General features: G+C 27.0%; 1 protein-coding gene across 2 annotated transcripts in view; it reads left to right on the top strand.

Annotated features, from left to right (window-relative positions):
* Positions 1–21,723, top strand: part of LOC111622177 (vigilin-like) — a 79,816-nt gene extending 58,093 nt beyond the window's left edge. For both annotated transcript variants that reach the window (XM_023364526.1, XM_023364531.1), the window contains 4 exons: positions 307–546; positions 860–1,081; positions 20,266–20,484; positions 20,561–21,723. In XM_023364526.1, the coding sequence (XP_023220294.1) occupies positions 307–546; positions 860–1,081; positions 20,266–20,484; positions 20,561–20,791 (912 nt within the window). In that variant the 3' untranslated portion in view covers positions 20,792–21,723. The remainder of the gene's footprint in view (positions 1–306; positions 547–859; positions 1,082–20,265; positions 20,485–20,560) is intronic.
* Positions 21,724–26,897: the final 5,174 nt, after the last annotated feature.

Raw genomic sequence — 26,897 nt, 5'->3', positions numbered from 1 at the left:
GTTTTCATCCTTCTTCCATTCGGGAGTTTCGGATCCTTATATTTACTCAAGAAATGCGCTGTTAAATGTAAATTGTCCTTATTCTCCTCCTGGCGGCGACTTATTACAAAAATTTTTCTATTTTTAATTATATTCTTTTATTTTGTTATATTATAATTAGGTCTTTTTTTTTAATTCTGAACAGTAAAAAATTTATTTTTTTTAAACTGACTTTATACTTCTGTTCAACTGATATTATGGGAAAATAATTCAAAAGAAAACTTATATTTTATTGTATTTTTACATAATTTTATTATTTTTTAATAGGCTCTAGTACCTATTAGCATTGATGTAGAAATACCATATGATTTCCATCGTTATATCATTGGCCAGAAAGGAAAGGATGTACGTGAAATGATGAATAAATATGATGTTAATATAGAAATTCCTAGACAGACAGAGCAAAGTGATGTTATCAAAATCAGAGGGTCTCCTGTAAATGTTGAAAATGCTAAAACTGCTTTATTAGAAAGAGCTCAACAATTAGAAGAAGAAAAACAAGATAGGGTATGTTTTAAATTTAATTTTTACATGTTTTTCATTAAAATTTTGAATACTTGTGATCAGTACTTATTTTTTTTGTCACTAATAGTAATTTTTATTTCACGAATGATTAAATTTCATTTTATATGTGTTTTTAAAAAAGCTTGTGGGTAATAATTTTCAAAAATGAAATCTGAAATTTTTTAAATATTTGATAATTATTTGAAATAATATAAACTTATTGTTTTAAATTGTAAAATTTTTAAAGAAAAATCTAAAATGATTTTTTACAGTTAATGATTACTTTTTATTTAAATTTGTTGTTATATTTTTTTAGTTACTTCGCAGTTATAATCTTACTGTTGAAGTTGATCCAACGTATCTTCCAAAGATAATTGGGCGTAAAGGTGCTGTAATTAATAAGATCAGAAATGATCATAAAGTTCAGATTCAGTTTCCTGAACGTGGTGAATCTAATGATAATATCATAACAATAACTGGCTATGAAAGAGATGCTGAAGCTGCTCGTGATGACATTTTAAAAATAGTACACGAATTGGTAAGTTATTCAAATATTATTTTAAAACAAAAAAAAAATTTGAAAATTTATGTAGTTTATTAGATAAAATACAACTAAATAAAGTAATTTTCAATAGTCTTTTCTTAAAGCTACTGAATTTTAATATTAAATTATTTTAATATAGCAGTCTAAAGAAAACAAACAATATGTTATTACAAATTTCAAGGAAATTCAAAGTAATAACACACTGCAATTTTTGCTAGATGTTTCTGCATAAAGCATTGATCAATTTTTTTGTCAATGCTTTTAGATTTATTATTTTCAGATGGCATTCGTTTTTCCCCCCTTATTAAAATGATTTTCCTTAACAAATTTAATTTGAAAACATTTTAGCCTGCTTATAATCATGATTGAAACATATAATGTAAAAGAAATTTGTTAAAGTATTTAATATGAAATTTTTTCAGTTTAAGTCTGTTTTTAAAATACATTTATAAGATTACACTGGTTTTTTTTAATTAATATAATTCAGAAAAATTATTCAAGAAAATCTTAATTCAAAATTATAAGGAAAGAATTACTTCTGTCAAAATTAAACTGAAAATAATCAATTTATTTTATTTTATATATAAATTTTTATATGTTATTTTATATATAACATACAATTAAGATTACAATAATATCCCGAACTTATGCAATAGGTGTGACTGAGCGATAACCACGTAAGTCGGGGTATAATTTCGCATATAAATAAATACAAATAATTTTTAATTGGGTCTGGAGACTAAAGAAAACAATAATTTAGAAAAAAATGTTTAATAAAGATAATACATATGTATAACAAATTATATTATTATACAATTTTTCACATTTACTTGATTTTTATTAATTAATTTTTAATATAATTTTAACATAAACAATGTTAAAATTATTAAACATTTTAACACCATAATTTTAACATTGTTTCCATAAAATAACGTGATGTTTACGAATGATGCTTGAATTTAAAGATTGAGCATTTTTTTACAGCTTTGAGAATTTTTTATTTATCTTTTATAATTGTTCTGACTGTCGATTCCGGTAGATCAAACTTCTTTGCCAATTCACAAATTTTCATTTTTGTATCGAAGTCTTTAATAATGGGTACGTTCGTAAAGTCAAACGAGTTAAACGCGTTAGTAACGAATCGTTCGAAAAGTCTAACGAAATAGGAATAACGATGACGTCATTCTCGTTTAACTCGTTCGACTTTACGAACATACCCAATGTTAACTTTACATTCCAAAGATAAAGTTTTTCTTTTCTTGTTTGATGCAGAAGAATTAGTTCTACTTCGTTTGGATGACATAGTAGAGTCTCTCAAGTCTCCGTAGATATAACAAACACAGAAATAAATAACACAAAATAAATTGTAGCTATATGTCGATTCCATGCAACACGTCTGAACATGTAAGCTGAACAATGATATGGGGGGAATGAGTAATCAAGAGTTGCGTGGCACTCAAACAAAAGACGAATCAATTTGTCTTTTGTTTGAGTGCCAAGCAACTCTTGATTACTTGATTACTCTTGATTTGAAAATTGCGTAACTCTGGGTTTGCATAAGTCGGGGTAGCGTAAGTCGAGATATTACTGTACCATGAAAATTTTATTATGTTATATTGCTAGCATGCCAAACATGTTGTTTTACATTATGTTATTAACATATAATAATCAAACAGCATTATTATTGCAGGAATAATTTAGTAGAAAAACAAATATACTTTTTAATGTTTGAGATTATTTCCAAGTAGAGTTTTTTTTACCTGCAAAAAAAATTGGATTATACTTTGAGTTTGCAAGTGTTATAAATTGATTTTTATTCAAGCTGTTTTTATACTAAACAGATTATAGGAAATAACTATTTAATTGGAAGAATAAATAGTCTAAATGAATTTAAAAGCATAAAAATTAATTGCTCTATTTTGTCTATTGTTGCTGTCTTCATAATTATTTTATCATATCTTATTTTTAATTTACAATTATATTTGATTAAATTATATTACAAGGTTATTCAACATAAATTATATTAGCAGTTGTATTTATTTTTAAAATAGGCTAATAAAAATACATCAATTTTGATCAAGACTGACAACTGATAAATAATTAATATTAATTCATAGCCACTAGTATGAGAAAAGAGTATAACATGACTAGCACCAAGCTTTCTTTCCCCCTCTCTGATAATTGAGTACTCATTTTAAAGCAGGCCTGGCCAACTCAAATCTGTGGGTTGCTTTGAAATTTACAATTCATTTAGGGCTGCAGACAGAGGTTAAGACAAAAAAATTTTTTAAGATTTATTTTACTCATAAAAGAATATAAAATGGTTAAGTCTACATATATTTAAAATAAATAACTACAACAGGCCCTAATCAAAATCTTGTTAAATAAAAATTGACATGCTATAAATCAGTGGTGATCAAATTTGTGCAAACCACTACTGTCAAAATTTTGATTTGTGTAGGGATTTTCATCTATCAGAATTTTTATCCCGTTGATATTTTGAATTGGACTGTTACAATACATTGAAAAACCTTAAATAGCTAAGTGCAAAATACAGCATCATTTTATATATAAACATTTGGTATAAAGTTACATGATTAGTGAATATAGCAATAAATGAAGGTAAAAAAAATATAATTAAATTATAAAAAATGATTTCTTATATGTTTGTGAAATGTTTTTATATATACAGCTAAATATATATATATAAAAACATTTTTTCTTACTATCTGTATGCTACACAAACTTTTAGCTTTTTTTCATATAATATAAACAAAATCCTAAGATGAAATGCAGTAAAATAGGTCACTAAAAGTAATATTTCTGGTGGCAAATAATATAGTTAAAGCTTGAACATGATAACCACATATATGAAATGTAGAGAGTGTATTGAAATTATGAATGGATATGGAGTTATGTATTTATTTTAATCAATCGTATGAAACAAGCATTATGTTTCTGGATATTTAGTGGAACATAAAAAGTAATAATCTACAGTACACCACAGGTAAATGACATTGTACCATAAATAAGTACTGTAACAAAATTTGTTTGTCACTTATGATGATAATTATTTAATGCCACTAAAAACTGGTATCAGAAATGCTTATTATAATGCTTTCAGTAATTACAAATAATTATTAATTTAGTTAGCCTTTTTTATCATTTGCTGTTGAATCAGAAAATAATTTTTGTAATAAATTTAATTTTAAAAAACTGCTAAGAGTGCTGGGCTTTCCTAGCACTGGAACAGGAGTTAAAATTTTATATCGAAGTAAAATTGAAATGAAGCCTCAGGATCATATAGTGCTAACCCACAGTTCATGGCATTCTGGGGTATACCATTATGAATAATGCACCCTAGCATCAGTACACATCCATATCAGCTGGAGAAAAAGTACACTGGGACATTGCTGATTGCAAAAAATAAATGATATGTCCCTGATATGCATTCCTGAAGCATATCAAACTTTCTATTACCATACCAAGGCAGATAACACTGTTCTTCATGTGGAAAATATTGATGAATAATACCAAGTAAAATAAAATAATGGTAAACAAAAATATTAATTGGAAATAAATATTTTTTAGGCTTTTTTTTTTTTTTATTAAACAATGCTGAGAGAATGCAAAAATTCTTGTAGACATGGTATTGATTACCACATTACCTTGATCTGAAAAATCTTTCTTGTGGGATTTTTTTATTAGATAATCATAATCTTTTTTTGTTCAACCATATCTACAGGCAAAGTTCAGAGAGCAAAAATATTAATAGAGACCTATTCTTATGATATTAGGATTTCAAAAAAAAATTCACTCAATTACCTCAGAAACATGATTCTGAAGGTTAGCATTATATGTCTCCAAGGACTTCAAATAGTAAAAGCTTAAAAGGAATAATTTTGTTTAATTATGAAAAATTTCTTTTTTAAATATATATTTAAGTTTAAAAAAATACTGATATATTAGTTGAAAGTTAAAATTGTGTATGATGAATTGTTATGAGATTTTGTTTAAAAAATAATTTTTATATTATTTATTATTATAAAAATGTAAAAAGCTTAATTTTGAGGGTAGAAATGAGTTTTTAAAACTATTGTAAATGCCAAAAATAAGTAAAATTTTAAGTCTGACATTACTCAAGATATGTCATATGACCCTCTCTATCTCTTAACCTGCTTGACCTTTAACTAACGAGATTTAATAGCATCAATACCTCGTATCTAGAAATAGTCTTAAGTTTCAAAATTATTGATTCATCCAGCTCTGAGATACAATACAAAATAGATATATGCCTTTGAACACAGTGTTGTAAACAGATGTTTTTTCATTTTGGATTCTTGGAGTGTCAAACATCAAAAAATGGAAAAAAACAAAGGTGTCAAAATTTGACCTACATTATATTCTATAACGGCCAGAAAAGTAAAAATATTTATTATCAATATTTATTCATATAATTTTTTTCAGAAAATAATGCTTATTGTCTTACACTTTAATGCTTTTTCTGTTTTGTAATTGATAGCATGTGTATATGTTGTGCTACTGAATTCAAATACTCTGCTTAACCATTAGCATTTATAAGCAAATGTTATATTTTTTGACATTGAGTAAATGACATAAATGAAACACAAAATAAGAAATATTTGAAAATATTTTTTATAAATTGATATAACTTAATGGCTGAGACACTGATGAGATAAGTAAATTAATTAAAATATCAAAACAGTAAAAAGTGTTTTCTTTGTAGTCATTTATGTATGATTATTTCTATACACTACTACATTTTATGATCTAGACAAGAAACTTTTTGAGCCTGTATGCATATTGTAAGCATACTTAGCTTTAAAGATGTTTGTGTGTGCCAAAGTTTTAGACTTCGAATAATGATATTTAAAGAAATTAAATGAATATACTTTAATTAGAATAAATGTAAAAAAAAGCTGATTGAAAAAGGATGATCAGGTGATAACCAAAAGGATGATTGAAAAGACAGATGACAAATCAAAATCGTATGATACAGTACATGCCAGATTTCTCCTTATGTGCCACTTTGGTCATGCGTGCCATAGGTTTGCCACCCTTGATCTAGACTATTTAAAGTTGTGTGTGAATTACGCCATAAATGATATTAAAAGAATGTTTAATTTCATATTATATAGTATTTTAGTTGCTCATAAAAATTGTCTATTTTTTTTTTTTTAAATAAAAGACTTAACTAGACAATTTAAGTGTAATTATACTTTGGCAGCTCTGAATACTATGGATTTGTTGCATGTAAACTACATTCAAAATATAAAGTTGTAAAGAACCATATGTTGTATATGTAATATAGGTTAAATAAAAACAAAGATAATTAGAATTAAATTCATAATTGAAAAAAAAAACAAAAATACATTCCTGTAAAATATTAAGCAAATTGCAGCAAATATGTTAATGGTAAAAAACCCTTTTGATGATTTGATAATTTAATACACAAAATAAACTTGTAATGTAGATCATCTTTTGAGTTCATCATTTTTTGATATGAATTCTATAGAATTACAAAAATCCTGCCAAAAATTTAGAGTTTTATCTAAAAATAATAATAAATTCTAGAATATTTTAAAATTTCAAACTAGTCAGAATATATGTTTCTATAATGTAAAACTACATATAAATAAGACTGGTAAACCTTATATTTTCAAATTTTTTAATCATAATGCTGCCTATTTTGAAGTAATGATAAAAATAATTATTTCAATGGAAAAGCAAATTTTGAGCTTAAATTGGTAAGATCAGATTAAAATCATTACTAGATTGGTTATAAAATATATATATATATAATAAAAATTTTTCCAATTAACTAGGTTTATTCGAATTGCATAGTGAAAACTTGATAAAAATATTCTCTATTTTGAAATAAATATTTTCAGAAATAAAAAGTAATGGATTTCTTCACTTTTAATGTCATTTCTTTGTAGGTTAATCAATATCTGTATAATGAATATTTTTATAATAATAGATTAATAAGTTGTTTCTAAAACAACAACAAATGTAAAAATATAAAATTCTTGAATAATTTGCATGTTAGAATATGTAGAAAGTCTTGATGGACTTTAAAACTTCAATAATTCAGATTCTATGCAAAATAAAAGTAGTCCATAGTATATGAACATTCCATCATATTCCAACATTTATTATTGGAATTATCTCATCTGCCATATTCATCTGACCTTGCAGTGTTGGATTTTACCTGTTCTGGTTTCTGCAGAATTTCCTTTGCAATAAGCCACAAAGGAAATTCTGTTAAGTTTTTCTTTGCCTATTTTTTTTTTAAATACAAGTACATTATCTGCTGAAGAATGAATATCCTAGCAGGAACAAATGACTTTTATTACCAAGTAAGTAGGTTGTATCATCACAAGTGTGCCCACTTTAAGAGAGATTATGCTTATTACAATTAGCATCATTGGAGAATCAATTCCTGTTAGGAGGAAATATCCACAACTCACCTCTATGTATATAATCCCAGCTAATTATCCACAAATAAGTTCTCAGATAAGCCAGACTTCAATGTTACTGACTTTATACATGTTCTGGAGCAGCACTTTTATATTTACAATGTGCCAGAAGAGTATCAAAAAGTTATTGCTGTGTCATGTTTTGACAACTCTCCAAAACATGGTGGAACAATTTTGATCATGAAATAAGTTTTTAAATGTGGCTAGACTTTAAAAAATACTTAGTTGAGCTTTATTCTGCTGCTCTTAACAAAGGGGAAACAGCCAAAGAACTTTTTAGTAGAAAATTTAAAAGTAGTGACAATACAGAAAAATTTACCTTGAAAATTGTGCAGTTACATAAAATTAGAGATTTAAATAATTGATGTGATTTCTCAATTACTTACACTTAAAGATTTTATTGAAATAAGGTTTCTGCTCTGTAGCAGGAGTTTTAATTTAAAGACAGTTAAACAATTTAAACCATTATAATGATTTTGCTTTAGGTAGACAAACTCAAACTTCTCAAAATTAGGTAGACAAACTCCAAGACTTTGTTTAAAAAATCCTAAACAAAGTCCCAGAGAAATAAAATGCTTAACTAATGTTTCCACTTATATCTGGTTAATAAAATATAGTACAATATTTAATATTATAATCATATTTAAACCCAAAATTAGTGGATGTAATTCCATTTACTATGCAAATAAAGAACTAGCTGGGAAGCTAAGATAGCAGTCAAGCTTTAACACAATCAAACCCCCAAATTCAATATAACTGAAATAAAATGGAAAATAAACAATGTAAATAACTAAATATAACTTGCTACCTCACAATGATTGAGAATAACGTGAAGATTTATACAGAGATGATTTTAAAAACTTGTTAAATATTGGAACATTGGTGTATTTGTATTGAATGTGAACTATGTGGGACTATGTAGAGAAATGAAGTGTGTTAATTAAATTAAAAATACTAAACTTTGTTCTTGTTTTGGATGCAGTTTGGTGTCTTACCAGTTAGTTTGTACATAAATATGAAGGCATTACTTATTGAATGTATTATGTAATTATAAATTTACCAATCATCTAAAATACATCATTGGTGTTTCCAAAATGATTGTGTGGCTCTGCAAGTGTGCAATTTAGAGATAATGATATATGTATGTATGTATGATATGATCAGATTTCATCTGAGTTTTTCCAATTTTAAAGTGCACCAGAAATTTTTAAAAAATCATGATAAAATTCTTAGTAAGTCTATTAATGCTTTATGTGGATGAACTTTATAATAAATAAAATCTTTAATGAAAGCATCATCTCAATATGATTAGTACTTAAATACAAACATAATTGGAAAATAATTTTAAATTTTCAAGTCAAATAACTTTACATGCATATTGTATAGTCTTCCAAAATGAATTTTACCATTTTAAATTAGTCTAATTGCTTTAATTATCATCAGAGAAGTGTGCAATCTACACCAATCAATAAAGTAACTATCCAAATTTCATCTTCCAGGAATCTGAACTCAAACATCTTGTTGTTTAGTATTTTTAGGAAGCATCATAAATGAAAACAGTGATTCCACAACAGAAAAGGCATTTTGTGTTCTGTAGTCTAGAGCTGTAGAATTGTGCTGTTATGGAGAAGTGACAACATGCTGTATATTAGTGTTTTTCAACCTATTTTATCTAATGGCACACTTGAACCTATAATTAAATTTCCACAGCACACTTAAATTATGATGATAGAAATAAAAATCGCCTGATTTAAAGTTGTTTGTAAACATTCTATTGCCTATTACTTGCCACTTAACCTAATTCTTTTGTCTATATTTTTTGTGAATTAAACAAAACAGTACTGTTGTTCCTTAAAAATAGCAGCAGGTTACAACAATAGTTGTTTAAATTAATCATTTTCATTTGCATAAGAAAAGCAATTAATGTTAAGTCTTAATTTGCATTTAAAAGTGGCAGAATAATTTCTTTTAGAAACTTTCCCAATGGCCCGTTATTTCTAAGTTAAAATAATTTCAATTAACTATGGACAATTATAGATATATATTTTTGATTTAATGAAAATCTCATTTTAAATGAAATAACCAAGTGTTATGCACATATAATTTTGCTAATGAATATACATTTTTTACTACATTATGCAGGAGTTACTTGGAAAATTTTTTAAAATCTCCAACCAATTTCTCCAGTTTTAAATTTTTTTTGTCACTTTACCTTAAATTATTTATTGCCACCAGTTTTTACTTTATTAATGTGGATGCTGGTAGCCTTATCAGTTTGGAGTCTGAAAGCAAAAGTAACATGTTAAGCTGTCATTTTTTTAATGAATAATTCTGAATAACACATTTGATCACAATGCTTAAACAATATTTCACATGTTCTGTCATTTCAAAAATTAAATTGTGCTTTAGTCTACTGAAAAAAGATCAAAGTGAAAAAAAATGTCACTCCAAAAAATTCTTCAAATTATCTGTCAGTGGATAAAAAATTTCCAATATGGAAATACTAAGCAGCATTGCAAGAAAACTGCTTTCTGTTCACAACATCACTTCTTGCTTTCCTGTTCAAACTTTTCACATGACGTTGCTAGATGTGTGGTGCATGGAACTCCATCACACAGAGCTCAAAATTCTGCTGTTTTCCCCGAAGCCTGCTTTGTGATTCACTTTCACACAATGTTGAAATAAGTGGACTAGTTTTTATTGCCACTTTAATAGAAATATCACCAAGTGGTGATTTTGGCACTATGCTAACACCTGATTATGTATATATTTATTTATTATAACAATGAAAAACTTATATTTAAAGAGGTTTTAATTTTGGTATGTACACTTATTGTTCTTTGGGCTTCTTTTTAAAAATAATTTATTTAAAAACCTTCAAAAATTTTTGTGGCATGACTACAATACTCTCATGGCATATCAGTTGAAAATTACTGTTGTATGTGCTGATATGCTATAATGAGTATAGGAAGAATTTGAGTATTCATTGGATGTGTGACATGAGATGCATACATTAAGAAATTGTAATAGACAAATTTGAAACTTTTTTCAATGTTCTGAGAATATTTTAATATACACTAAAATAATAGTTACCATTTTAAATTATTGTGATTATGTTATCATTCTTTTGGAAGACCATGTATTTTAATATTTTATAAGTTATATCAATAATTCAAAAGGATATCAGCTATATAAGTAATTTTATAAACTGATATATCTTTCAGTAACTTAAACTTATAAGATGAAATTAACTGTTTTCAGATGTTTCAATTGTCATTATTTAAATTTTAAGTTTTTTGTTTTTACATTTAAAAATATTCTCACTACTAAGAATACATGAAATAAATATAAAGAATTTTTAATTGAAAGAACATGTAAGTGGAAATTGAACTGATTTTTGTTAAGATTTCAACTCAGTTACTAGTGCTTCCTAACAATGAATAGTATAATACATCTTCAAACCTATAATGAGTCTTACACAGTGATTCTCAACCTTTTTTTTGTCATGGTGCACTTTTAATAATTTAAAAATTTGACAGCACACATACAGTCCGTAGGACAAATTTTTTCTGTTAAATCCAGTCTGTTAAATTGAGAGTTTATTATATTACATAATTTGAAAAGGGGATTAGCATTTTGCCATTTCATAGTAAATTAATAATTGGAATTAATTAAAATTAATCTTAATGATAAACGGAGCTGTCATTTTATAAGAAACTTAATGTCTAGTTTAAATTTTATAATTAATACATAGCTTACAATCAGTGACATCATAACAGCGATTTTTAAATGCAGTTGGTTGTTTAGGTCACATTTTCTAAACATCTTGGTAACTACCAGCAGTTATCAGTANAAGATTTCAACTCAGTTACTAGTGCTTCCTAACAATGAATAGTATAATACATCTTCAAACCTATAATGAGTCTTACACAGTGATTCTCAACCTTTTTTTTGTCATGGTGCACTTTTAATAATTTAAAAATTTGACAGCACACATACAGTCCGTAGGACAATCAGTGACATCATAACAGCGATTTTTAAATGCAGTTGGTTGTTTAGGTCACATTTTCTAAACATCTTGGTAACTACCAGCAGTTATCAGTAACACCAGTTACAATTTCCAAGTGTACCCTAGGAAAGTAGACTAATTGAACTACTTGTCTGACGTCGCTTATGTATGGGTATTTGCACTTCAAAAATTCCGCAGCAGTGGTTGAGAATTACTGGTCTAATAGAACAGTGAATACTCAGGTTTAAACTTGAGGCAGATATTAGGTGTAAAACATTTGTAAAGTGAAGTATACACTATTCTGTTTGTTTATGATCTGGTTCTTTAGAAGATTTAATTTTGAAACAGTGAAAAAATTTAAGGTGACAGTTTTGTTTGGTTTTTCAATTATCCATTTGATTTACAATCATATCTTGAACATAATTGCAGTATATATTGAGTAACTATCTATCAATTTTGTCTAAAAATATCACAAAAATTTTAAAATAAAAGTCATGCTGATTTGATAATTTGATTAGTTGAAGAAATGTTCCTTAATATTTGTATATAGTAGTCTGATAATTTGGCAGATCATCTGGCTTTAATCAAAAATCAAGTTTGTTGAGGAGTAGTTTATATATTCTAATACTATCATAAAAATTGCTTGGAGTAAATTTCTAGTTAATATGTATTGAAGTTAGGATCAGGATGTAGAAATATAGTAAGGAGTAAATTAGTTTTTTTGAGTAATCAAAAAGTATATGTAGACTAAAAATAATTATATTTTGTCTTTTTCAAGGCCATATATTAATTAAATTACAGTAAATCCTCAATTAAGACTAATTGGAGGATTTACTATTGCTGAAAGTCTGTTAAACCAAATGCATTTAAATGTTATGATGTATAAGTACAAATAAAATAATATAGTGTATGCTGAATAATTTATACTTGTTGCTTCATTGTTCCAACCTTTTAGCATACACTATTTACAAATTAAAAAGGTTTTAAATTTTTCTTATAGGACAAATTTTTTCTGTTAAATCCAGTCTGTTAAATTGAGAGTTTATTATATTACATAATTTGAAAAGGGGATTAGCATTTTGCCATTTCATAGTAAATTAATAATTGGAATTAATTAAAATTAATCTTAATGATAAACGGAGCTGTCATTTTATAAGAAACTTAATGTCTAGTTTAAATTTTATAATTAATACATAGCTTTCAAATAATTTATCCATTTGAACTAAGCATTTGGTGCAAAATTTAGGCTTTGGTTTATTTATTAATCAGAAAAATTCTGTCACAAAAAAGTCTATATTAGGCATTTAGTGACTGTGGCAAGAATAAACCAGAATTTAAAAAGTGATTTATGCTTGATATTATCTTCATAGATATAGTTATATACGGTGACTTCCATCAATAAATTAAAATTGATGTCAACTTATATAAGCATATTTTTCATACATTTTATTAAGTGTTGCTTGAATAACCAGTTATACAGCATTGGTTATATAATATAATTAACTTCTCTCTAATAGATTCTCATCAGAAACAGATAAAGTATTGTCTCTAACAAATAAGTGCTGAATTTCTCTTATATAGAACTTAATCTGTTGTATTCTTGGTGAAATACTATTAGGTACAAATTAAATATTATGTAATCAATACTGATAGTTGCTGATTATGCAGATAATGCATTTAATTTCAAAAACATCTTAATCTCTTTATGTAATTTTCTAGAAATAATATTTTTACCAAACAACTCTATGCAAACCCGATACATTATAATCATAAAGTCAATCACTGCGGTATGCTATCGAGTTATATATAGCCTGATGACATATGGCGGTGGTTGGCTTTATGATATCTTTTTCCTAAATATAAAGAATTATTTTCTGTAGCTATGGGTATAGGGCTAACAATAAATCAGAATTTTTAAGAATGATTTTATGCAATTATTTAGTAAAGGACATACCAATAGAAATGAAAAAAGATATTTATTTATTGTTAAATCATGCTCCTATTCTCAACACAGTATATAAGATTTACTTCAAAAATACATGGTATTAGAGTTCATGAACATCAGAGGAATATTCTTTTTAGTAAATGAAACTATTAAATTAAAGAAGTTTTATTTAAAATATTTTCTGCTGCAGAGGACACACAATTTCTGGCTAATTACAACAAACATTTTTACAATTACATTCAAGAAATGATTGAAATTGTTTGAAAACTTTGCTATAATTCTATTCTGTATCTTTTACTGTCGGAATACTTTTATTAAAAATCTTAACAAATTGGTTATTCTCCTGAAATGTTTTTTCAGCATGTATATTATTCCAAAATATACATGCTGAAAAAACATATTTCTTTTAAATAATTTTAATATATTTCTTTTATTAAATATTTCTTTACACTTTTTACATGTACTTGAATGCTTCTCATTGTTTCTTTAAAATGTTGAAAGCTGATTTAAGAAATAAAATTTTGTGATCATAGATTAACTCGCATTCAAAATTAATGTAATATGTAATCAACTGCAATTCATTTAGGAAGAAATTTTAAGAAACCAGATTAGTTGTTCGTGTTTATATATACAAATTAATAGTAGTATTTTCGAAAAATTATACTTTTCTGAAAAGTTATAATGTAGGGATTCTTTAACCAGATGTTATTTTCTTTTCTATTGAAAATTTTTTTTATTTACTCATTTTATAATTACATTTTGTTTAAGTTATACTGGACTAGATTAAATGTAAAAAATGTGTCGTAAGTTTATATATTTTATTTGACAAATTTATCTACTTGTTGTTTTTAATTGGAAATGTAAGTGTGTTTTAAGAGTGAAAGCTACATATTTGGAAGTTAAATAACTATACTAAAAGAAATGTTCCATGATTTCTTTCATATAATATGGGAGTTATCTGTGTCTTTAAAGTCATTTTGAAAACAAGTGCAGACTTTGTTCACTTACCTGGCGTTTCTTTATGCGGCGCTCGAGAAGCACTTTACAGTGAACACACTGCAACTGGTTTCTAATTGGCCAACACTGCTCATGACACCATTTCACTATACTCTCACTGCATAAAGAAATACAGGGTTAGCAATTTTTGTGGATTATATATAAGAAATAACAATTGTAATGTGTATATAACATAACATCTCAAAACAAATTCTATAATGAATTCATTTGTGAATCATATTCTTTCTGATTTTGAGATTTCCTCTTACATTGTAAAACCATTAAATTATTACTTGCTGATTATTAAGTATTAGAATTATTATCTCCACAGAATTTTTTATTAAAAAATTTAATTTTTAAATTACTGAAATCTTAAATGACAACCTTCTGTATGTTGGTGTATTGAAATTATTCCATATAAAGACCACAAATTTTATTATGAAATTATTTATTTTTACAGTTCAATATAAAAAGTTAAAAACATATCATGGACAAAAATCTTGCAGGTTTGATTGAATTCATAAAATTATTTCATAACAATTTGATATTTTATATAGAAAATAATTATTGTCTTAATTTGTATTAGCAGAAGTAATTTGTATATTTGATTTGTTATAATTTAAATTCATTTAAATATAGCTATGGCTACTAATTGTAAACTGTTTGGAAAACATGTGAGAGAGTTGACTATTAAAAAGCATTTAGGTGTTTCCAACTCAGAAATAAGCAAGCAAGCTAATTGTCACAAATCTACTGTGGATAGAATTATTAAAAAATACAAAGAAACTGGAAAACAGATGTGCAACTAAGATCAGGAAGATCATGTTATACTAGAAAGAAGGTAAAGTTCTCAGAAGTCTTATAAGAAGTTGTGGGAAAATTTCAGCTTAAATGTTAGCTAACATGTAGAGTGAAATAACTTAAAAAAACTATTTCTGAAATAACAAGATGGAAACTAAAAGGAATGTGCTAAAGATTTAAACAAGAAAAAAAGAGACTGCCATTTACAACTGCAACAAAACAAAATAGAATTAGATAGTTTAGAAAATAAAAATATTTGGATATTAATATGTGAAAAAATTAGTATTTAGTGATAAATCAAAATTTTGTCTATTTAAGGAAGGAAAAACAAAGATGTTGCAAAAAAAGGCAAGGAATTTCAAACAGTAAAATTTGCACCAGGGATTATGGTGTATGAAACTTTAACTGTTTATTGGCTTGGGAGTTTACAAACTGTGAAGTAAAACACATTTATTCATCAGTTTACATTAATATACTCAATGAAAATTTTATATCAACAGCTAAATATTACTTTTCTGATAGTGGATACATTTATCAACAAGATAATGCACCTATCCATACAACCAATGAGATAAAATCATATTTTGAAAACATGGGAATAGAGGTATTAGATTTGACCTGGCAATTCACCAGCCCTTAATTTCATAGGGGGGGGAAAATGGAATATGGTGAAGAAACAACTGAAACAAAAACATATTTTAATAATTATTTTATTTTGTTTTTGAAAGATTTATAGGAAAACAATCTAGTATGGAAAGAAATTACTGTCCTTATGTGAGAAGTTAATTCATCCTATGCTACAAAGAATTAAAGCAGTTTTAAAGGCCAAAAGTGGAGCCATACAAGACTGAAATTAAAGTTGCAGGACTTTTATCTGTTTTTCTGTATTGCAGGATTTTTGTCCATGATATATTTTTTACTGTTTTGTATTTCACTGTGAAAATAATTTCATAATAAAATTTGTGGTCTTTTGAAAGAAAAAGAATCTCCCTTCCTATTTTATTAATAATTTTAATGTAAATTTCATTTTTAAATATAGCAACAAAGTTACTGAGGCTTAAAAAAATAGCTTGTTGCGTGACTTTTGTCGCTAGATTGTAAAATTCATTATTCATCATTAATAGACACGTTTGGTTGTGTAACTAAGGAATGGAATGATTTTCTATATTTAAAAAAAAAACCTGTTCAAAATGGAAACAAGTCTATCAAACTGGAAGAAATATTTGGTACTGTATGAGTCCAATTTATATCAGTTTCACTATACAAGAGAGCATGGAAATGGAACTTTAATTTGTTACTTACAAAACTTAACAAAATTGATGTTTAAAAATTTTTTCTTCCGTAATAAAAAAAACTTAAAATATAATTTCAAACTCATAGTGCATTTTGAAATCATTGGCATCTTAGAATCAATAAAATACAGTATGTTTTCTTTACAAGAAACTATATTTGAATATTAATTTACTTTGATGAAATAATCTAACTGCTGATTTTGAATATTTCTATACATTTTAAAATCTTATAAGTTTTTCAATATTTACTTAGTTTAACTAAAAAAAAAATAAATAGCAAAATATTTATTCTGTTGTAATTCAGTTTTTTTTTATGTTNTATGTGAGAAGTTAATTCATCCTATGCTACAAAGAATTAAAGCAGTTTTAAAGGCCAAAAGTGGAGCCATACAAGACTGAAATTAAAGTTGCAGGACTTTTATCTGTTTTTCTGTATTGCAGGATTTTTGTCCATGATATATTTTTTACTGTTTTGTATTTCACTGTGAAAATAATTTCATAATAAAATTTGTGGTCTTTTGAAAGAAAAAGAATCTCCCTTCCTATTTTATTAATAATTTTAATGTAAATTTGATTAGATCTTTTTGTGGCACAGTTACTAAAGCTCAAAAAAAATTGCTTATTGCAGGACTTCTGTCCCTAAGTTGTACATATTTTTTATTATCAGATTTATTTTAAAATATGCAAATGGTTATTGCAAAATTTAAAGGGATATATTAATTTTTTTATGTTGCTCAATATAATATGCATATAGATATATAGACTATAGAGTAGTAATGATTCTTCATGGCAATAATTGTCAACGAAGTTGGTAGCACATCTGTATTCAAAAATAATGTATTTCAGTGCTTGAAGGGTTCTGGATAATTCATATATTGGCTGTTATATTACAAAATAAAATGAATCATAAGCTCATTGTCAAAAACTGCTTTAATTGAGGTTATAGTGGAGAAAAACTGAAAACATGATATTTGAAAATGGTTATATAAATGGTTGAATGGTTATATAAATGAATATATATGAATATATAATATATATGAATAAATGAATATATATAAATGAAATGGTTATATAAATGGTTGAAAATGGTTATATAAATGGTCTTGGAATACGTTTAAATATTCTATTAGTTATATATTGTAAGAGTTGGTTGCCTCTATCATTCATTCAATATTTTCACTTTGAAGGTGTTCTGATATGCATCCTGTATGCTCACACATTATCATCCTTGAAAATTAAACCAAAATTAAAATATGTAAAAAATACATGGGACTTTAGGATTTCATGAATTCAAGTCTTTAGAATTGAATCTTCATTTGTTGAACAATGAGGGGTCTATGTTCAGTTACACAGAATGTTTCAGAAGTATTGGGACAGTGTTTAAAGTGCTGAAGAGTACTGAGAAAAAATTGACATAAGTAGTAATATGATCTCTATCACCAATAATTTTATACTAAAAGCACTTACACTTCCTGTCATCACTATAATGGGTATCTTTACATAAGAGAGTTTGCTGTGATTCAGAAACTAAAAATGCTTTTGAGAATTCAGAGATGTTTTAAAGCTGAATTTGGAAATCTACCACCAAAACATGAAACAACATTCCAGATAAAAAATTACTATGATTCATTGGGGAATGTGTTAGACCTTCCGCACCCAAATAAGCCTGCCTCTGTCTAATGAAGTCAACAAAGTTTGTCTTGTCACTGAACTGGAGAGTTCTCTTGAAGTTCATTAACTGGATGGTTGTCTACTAAACCTGGATATTTCTGAATTATCCATTTGATGTGTTGCATGAAATGTGAATCTGCCTCAGGCTTCATCTGAGGCTGATTCACATTTCCTTCAGAACAGTCTTGATAGGTACATGTAGTTTGCTGAAAAATAGATTAAGAAGCATTAATAAGACCTGGATATGAGTAATTATGTCACCTGGAATGATGAAGCCAGTTTGTTTTGTCTAGAAGTGTTAACAGGTGCAGTTGCATATATCCAAAGTCATTGGAAGTTGGCCACAAAAGTCCAGAGATAATTGTGTTGGGTGGAATAATGTCCAGTGCTCTCATGAAGTCACTCATTTTTAAAGGATTAGTAAACAGTCAAACTTCAACTTAATTAGATAATGGTTACTTCATTCTGTATGAACAAGACAAAATGGAAATATGGATATGATAACAAGATAGATTGGCTCCTTGCTATGCCATAATTGTGTAACAACTATTAAATGACACATTTCGCTGAAGCTGGATTGGCTGTTGCAATCCAATGGAATAGTCCATACCACATCCCAATATTACAACACCTGATTATTTTCTGTAGAAGTATTTAAACAATATTGCATGAATACTTGAAGATATGCACCAAGTGATTGTAGCTGAGTTCATAAACATACCAGTGGAGATGTGCTAGAAAGCATTGGTAATGTTTCCTTTGGTTCCAAACATGTATCAGTATTGCTGGTGGTTGATTGAGGTGGAAAATTTATAAAGACTGATCAGTTGATATCTAATTCAAGTAAACAAAGCCTTTCTTTTTATTAATATCACAATGCTTCAAACACAAAGTTGCACCCTTTAGTATCTATTTAATGTTATCTCTTCCCAACTAGGAGGGAACAACAAAGAATTTCTAGTTATTTATTATGAATATCAAAATATGTCAAGAATTATTTTGGAGAATGAATTTGATTAGTAAAGATTTTTTGTTTACTGATCTATAATCTATTTCCAATAGAAAGATAATGGAGCATCTTATGATTGCATGCATGCAGTGTCTTTTATTATCTTTAAACCATATTTGATGCTGCAATATTTATAAGATGCTTTGTTTCAACTTCAAGGGGAGAATAATAATAATTGAATAGAAATACATACATCACACTACAGAAGGACACTATATTGAATACATGCCACATTGTTAGGAAATTCCTGAATACAGACACTGATACACTTATTTAATTTTTGTTTTTGGTTGCTATGCCTTAACTCTGGTCCAACATAGTAAACAGCAACCGGTATCAACCAAGTATAACCCACTAAATACTGTATAATAATAATCATAATCATGAACTTTAAATACTTTTGCTTATGTTTTAGTTTGTCTTAATCTTTCCAGTTGCACACATGTTATAAGTTCTAAAATTTTAGCTTTTAATAATAAAATTTAAAATATATATATATATTTTTTTAATTTAACAAATGTGTCATCAAGTATAAAATTTTCATGATTTTTCTATTTTAGTTTTAATTTTTGTTTGTCATTATCCAGTTGAAAAAATTGTTTATACAGTAAAACTTATGTAAACTGGAATCACACAGTACTGAAAATGTTTTTTCTGGTTTGGCGGGTTTCTGTTTTAAACAGGTTTTTTTTTAACACAGAAAATTGCTCTGTTCTGATAAATTTTTTTTATTTAGGCAGGTTTCTGTTTTACTCAGATTCTATTTTGGACAGGTTTTAAATATATTAGACTCTGTGGTCCTATATGATGACATGCTTATGAAATAACTTAGATATTTTTTGTAATATTGTTACTAATATCCATTCTGTTATAATAAATATTTTTTTTATTGTCACTAAAAATTTTTAATACATTTTTCAAAATGATTAAAATTTATTCTTTTTTTTTTATTTAGGATGAAATGGTCAGTGATAGTATTGAAATTGAAAATAGTGTTCATTCACGGTTAATTGGCAGCAAAGGTCGAAATATCAAAAAGATTATGGATCAGTACAAAGTCGAAATCAAATTTCCACGTCAGTCGGATTCCAATCCAAATTTAGTTGTGATTACAGGATTGCAAGACAACGTGGATGATGTTAAAGATGTTCTGCTAAATTTTGCAGAAGAATATGTACATATATTAATTTTTTAATCTTTAATGAATTTTCTTTTAATCCTCCTTTAAAAATTTATTAATTCCATTGCAGCTTCAAGACATCAATGAAGCCGAATGGATGAGAAAGTATACAACTCCACCAAGCCGTCAGAATGACTATGAGGGAGACCGTCCCAGAGAGAACAAAGGTTTTGTTGTCAGAGGCGGACCTTGGGAGCAAAGATCTGCTGTACCTGCCCCCGATACCTCTAACACCCAGGAATTCCCGTCCTTCGGCTCGGCGGATGTGCCTAAACCTGTTGCCTGGGGACCTCGTCGCTAGTTCCACTAATCGAAATGCTTCTAACTGTGCGCCTGAACGCCGCACGGTTGTCGGCGGGGATAGTGGCTCCGTGCTCCATTTGGTGGCATGATTGTTCGTTTTTATCTGAATGCCATGCCCTCACCAGCCATCACCATCTTTTTTCTCCATGATTCATGGGTACAACTGTTGTGATTTGTGTTTCTTGGACTGACTGTTCTGTCCTTGTGGGACCCATTCCAATAATTGTCTTGCCTTCCTTTAAATCAATTGTTGATCATCTGAATTTTGTTGATTTTATAGGCCAAAAGAAAAAAACTATAAAATTTTCCATAAGACACTTTCAGGGAACATTGTCCTCTGTAATAGTGTCTAGAACTGTATATTCTAATGTATTAATATAATCATCTTTATTAGAATTTTTATGTTATAACATCACGGATTAAATTATAGTTTATTATTGTTATTTTTTTTCCTTAATGTTCTTATATGGCGATTTAGATATATTAATATCAAAAGATCTCCACTCAATAATTTTTTTTTGTTTTTAGACATTTGCAGTTTTGTAAAGGTAAAGAATACCTTAATTTTTTTTTTGTTCTGTGGGGAAAATTTAGAAAGGAAGGAGATTATTTGTAATATATGTTTTAATTTTCTTATATTCCACCTCCAAGTGCTAATGAAATCATAGGTGAAAGTAATTTTAATTTTTGACAGTATCATTACAAGATTTGGTATGGTGGGGTGAGGAATGACAACAGGTGGTGTTGCATATCAGTAGATTCCTTGCAAGGTGTTTGCACATGGGTTGTTTTACTATGCAGATACACTTCCAGTGGCACAGGGAATTACATACTCCTTGATGATGCCAGTCATGCTTTGAAAAATTAATTTGTATATTCCATTCAAAATGTATAATAATCTAAAGAGGAAATAAATGGAGAAAAACTTTAGTCTTTTGTTTTTTAAATGTTTAAATTGAATAAATTGCACAAGAAGAAACATTTTAATCCACATTGTAGAATTTATATTATTTAGAGAATTCGGCGAGTGGCACGATTAAAGATGCATTTTATACATACAAGTTGTATTTAATAGTAGCTGATCATGAAAATATTTTCGTGTATAAATATAATTGCGTCTTATTAATTTTTAATAAATATTTCTTATTCTTAAAGCTAAGAAACATAGAATTTCATCCAGAAGACATTAAGAGAACCTTTTTTGTATATTCATCGAGTCTCTTACTGTATCATATGGCCGAACGGTGAGGAAGGAGACTCGACGTACTGAACTCGCCCACAGATAATTTGAACCGATTCAGACTAATGGAGATCTTCTAGACATCTAGAGCGATGAATCTTTAACATCACAGCCATTCCATTATACAGTAATATCCTATAGACATAATGATTTGTACGGATGCATCGGTAGAAATAATTAACTGAGATGATGATGATGATAATGCTTAGAATTACAAAGTAATAGTTTAATTTCTTTTGTGATGTTCAAAACAGTTTCTTTCGTATTTATCTTTTACTTTGAATTTTTAAGATAAAAAAAATTTTATTCAAATAAACTTTTAAAGCTGATCAAGAATTTTTTTAAAATAAAAACTGGAGTTTGTTTTATAAGAAAATTAAATGTGCAAAAGAATTGTTTATTAAATTAATCATTTTTCTATTCTTAGTATAAAACTTAAATTTGACAAATATATCTGCTATACAATTTTAATATGAAAAATTTTTATTACTTTTCGTATGCATGCCATAATATCTGGAGAAATCAAGTTAATCTATTGTAAAATTCACAGATATTGCAGAATAGGATTTCAATCCACAGCTGGAAGACTTCCAGAGCTACCAATACAAAAAAAAAATACACTAGATAATTTTTATTGGTATCATCATTTATCCTTAAATTATTTTTATAGTTGTTTAGTTATACTGATTTAATTCAAAATTTAGCTTAAATTTTGAAAATATTCACGACAAACGTTTCTTGTGTTTAACGGTAGACCTAATTATGAATTCAGTAAATTAATACAATTTCTATACACAAAATTGGATGTACAGTACAGTACTTTTATATAGGAAAAAAAAATATATGCCGGTTCTGATTGTCAATAACTTGAACTGTGACCAGTTACGGAGTACATCGTGACATTTATAAGTCACGATCGACGCAACGTGACATCACGAATTATCTTTCAACCATAGAAAACACCTGCTGTGTGCACATATTTCTTGTGAATCTTCTGCGATACCGTAATATTTTCCATTGTTAATTATCGTCATACTTTAAACTCATTTGAATATCATAAACATTATTTAAAAATTAAGACTGTAAAAAAAAGAAAATAAAGGATAAGGATCGAAACATGTTTTGAGCTTGAACTGGAAGAAGCATCAAAGGTCGACAACTCGAACGAAAACTAAGTGTAAAATAATGCTGAACAAATCGATAAATTTGTATTTGCTAGTAGTTTTATCGCTTCAATTGTCGATGTTTATTGCTCATCGATTCATTTTTTTTTTTTTTTTATTAGCTTAGGACATCGTTAAATTGTCACGCAAACCGTAAATTTAATTATGAAATTATTTAATATAAATTGAGATAATTATTGAGTCTTTATTAAATGATAAAAATTTAAAATATATCTACGTGACAATGTACACAAAAACTAAATTTCTATTTAATTAGCACGAACAAAAGGGTTACAAATCAAAATCAAGACAGTTGTATATTGAATTGAAATACATTGTTTAATACTTTTTTTATTCATTTTAAATGTATATGTAATAAACAATTTGAGTAAATTTAAAAGTACGACAATTGCTTAAAATCTAGATTATATAAAACCATTCTAAATACCGTATAGGGAAAAATTGTATACGTGTGTGATAAATGTTTTCTTGCTATACATTCTAATTATAAAATATATATTTTTAATTTTCCATAGAAATTTCTGTAGTAATTTAAGAAACAAAACCAAGCAATACATTTCGAATATCTGAACATTTTGGAAAAACCATAATGTGCCACCTTCAAAGAGCTAAAGTGGATATTATTGTAAGAAATCATAAAAAGTAATTCTATTTTCATATAAAGAGAAAGATATGTTTCACGCGATGTATGCTACATAAATACATGCTAATTTTACAAATATGTAGCACAAAATATTTTACGATATTCCAGGAAAGGCGCACCTAAAAAGAGGTGTGCTGAATTTTCTGACGAAGACGCACCTAAAATGCAAAATTATACTGGAAACCTTTATGTGTATGTATACAAAATTCACTAAATTTCATAAATATGCCATGCACATTTAATAGCAATAACCATAGAAAAATATATAGGCTTACTAAGATGCAGAAAACGTGCACAAAACATCGATTTTTCTTCAAAGGATTAAAGTAAATTCAATCTCGATTGCAATAAGCAAACTCGTCTAGACTAGTGCAATGAGGCGCGTATTCTTCGAATAATAATTACACTGTCAAAGAATTAAAACAGTCAAAGTATCATTCAACGTAATAGAAATTTATTTGTTAATAAATTAGTAAATCTCGAGATTTTGTTACTAAAATAATACCCAAGCTTTAGAACATACAAAAGAGAGAAACTAGGAGAAGAGAGAGAATCTGAATTATGATGGAATTATGGACAATGCCATGTTGGACAGACGAGGAAATTACTGACAATCCAAGGTCTTTTCATGCAGTAACTCTGATCACGTAGATGTTTCACATGACTTGGTGTCCAGCCGTGTAGTAAATAGGGAATAATCCTAATTGGTATCTTTCTGTTGAAACATCTAGAATAAATGGCATGACTCCTTCCACTGGCAAATCTGGTTTCGATTTTTTTTTTTAATTATATTTTTATTATAGTTCTTGTATTTGATATAATTTAACCGTAGTAAATACACGAAAGTAATTTATAACGAAAATATAAGGGAGTAGATTAACAAAGGAATGTCAAAAATATTTCTTTCTTGATTATCTTCGTGGTTAAGAATAATGGCATCACACTTAATTATCTTTGTATTCTTGCAGTGACTTTCCAGTATAACGAAACACTTAATCATAAATAATGCCAATGTAGTCACACTTATTTAAATAATTTTGGGAAACGAGTCATATACTCTGATGATGGAAAGGATAATTCTACTACACGAAATATTTTACTTACGTTGATGATGATGAGAAGAACATTTAAATAGCAAATAGTAGTTAACGCCTCACTCGTGATGATGATGAATAACTTTGAGTGATATTGATGAAAGTTGATGAGCCTTATTTACGTTTGACATAATCTTCAATAATCATACAAAATATTCATAAAGGTTGATAATTATTAGACTTAAATTACTGCTATTCATTTTCTCATTTATTCTTAACGATTTAACGAATAAATTAAAAGAAAATCAAAATTTTATTACTTAATTTTAAAAATGTTGTCGTCAACCATTTTTAATTTGTCTAATTCCAGATATAACACTATTAAGTAAAATAGATGAAGTTGCCGTCAAAATATTCGTGAAGTGTCCGTGTAAGACCATCATTATTCGCATGATCTCATAAGTTTCTGAAAATTCGCTTATATTATTATTATTATTATACCTTAATGTATTATATACAATATTTATGGGGTTATACTCTAATGAGAAGGCCGTAAAAGCTCTTAATATTTTGGATAAAATCCAAATTGTCAACCGGACTTGGATACGTGTCACGAACCGAATAAATATTAATAAGTAATAACCACACTCAATTTTATTACGTTAATTTAAAGAAAATTAATGAAAATTATAATTAATAACATTATAAACAACATTAATTGTTATGATTCTCAATTTTTCCAATGTTTTAAACTTTCGTGATATAAGAGAATAAATTCGATTTTTATTTTTTTTTTTTGTATGATTTATACAGGTAAAAAGAAGCATAATAGATAATGTAAAGATATAACTTATCATGCAACTTTATAAGTTTATTAACCAATAACATATTGCTACAACAGCATTAAAAATTTAGAAACACGCAAAAATGGAAAAAGAATCCAAGCGTGGCCATCACATGCGTTAGAAAAGAAATGATTATTTTTAATTACCATACTTTTAATATCGAAAATTGTATATGTTTTTTTTTATTTAATATAATTCTTTTCTTTTGTTAACTGTTATAAATTAAATAGATTCGGTCACGCTTTATTATGTATTACACACCTATTAACAAATAACTCCTAACTAAAATGACCAAACCAAGATGGATGGATGTCTGAATATATTTTCTGTATTGATTTCAAAATCCTTTTTTCTAGAAAATTAACTATTAATAGATTACACTTTTATTATTATTATTATATATTTTTTTTCCCTACTACTTAAATTTTTATATTCGTGATTGGAACAGAATAAGAGTGCTGCTTGTGTGAACCACACCCAAATAAAAAATCGCGATATAACATATACTCAGGTAGCAACTACGGTAAAGAATTTTGTTATAATACCATTTCGTGACAGTTCACGAAAGATAAAAAAAAATATATATATATATATTATACATGTAGAAACCAATTTAAAAAAATATTTTTAATAGCATTAATGTTGTTTAATGGTTAATAACTGTAGGTGTTGCTAAGGTTTTCTGAATGATAAGTACCATACATTTTAATTTGTCGATTAACAAATTAATCGCCATTATAGACTGTATAATTCACTAGATTAATTAAAAGTTTTCGACGCTATCATTTATTTTCTCGGTTTTAAAATTAAGTTTTCTTAAAACTTAATATAACTTTATGAAAATATAATTAATATATAATTTATCTTTTTTCTAATATTGTTCGACTCGATACATTCTAAGAAGTGATACAATTTAAATTCTGATTTAATCAGTTACTACTTCTACTTCGATTTTTCTATATTTTTAGAATAATAAATTTTTATAGAAGCCGGTTTTTTTATTATTAATAAAACAATAGGAAAATGCAGCAAATTTTTTTTTTCGATTTATTGATTTTTATTTTTATTTTTTTTTTGAATTTATTATAATAAAAATTAAGAGTGGAAGTGTCGTTGATTTAATGTAGTTTCTTTATTAAATGAAGTTTAAATTTCTTT

Source organism: Centruroides sculpturatus, unplaced genomic scaffold (genome assembly GCF_000671375.1).
Source record: "Centruroides sculpturatus isolate CEXI.00-Female unplaced genomic scaffold, Cexi_2.0 scaffold14, whole genome shotgun sequence".
Classification (NCBI taxonomy): domain Eukaryota; kingdom Metazoa; phylum Arthropoda; class Arachnida; order Scorpiones; family Buthidae; genus Centruroides; species Centruroides sculpturatus.
Note: the sequence above shows the minus strand (reverse complement) of the source record. Positions and strands in the feature narration are given on the sequence as shown.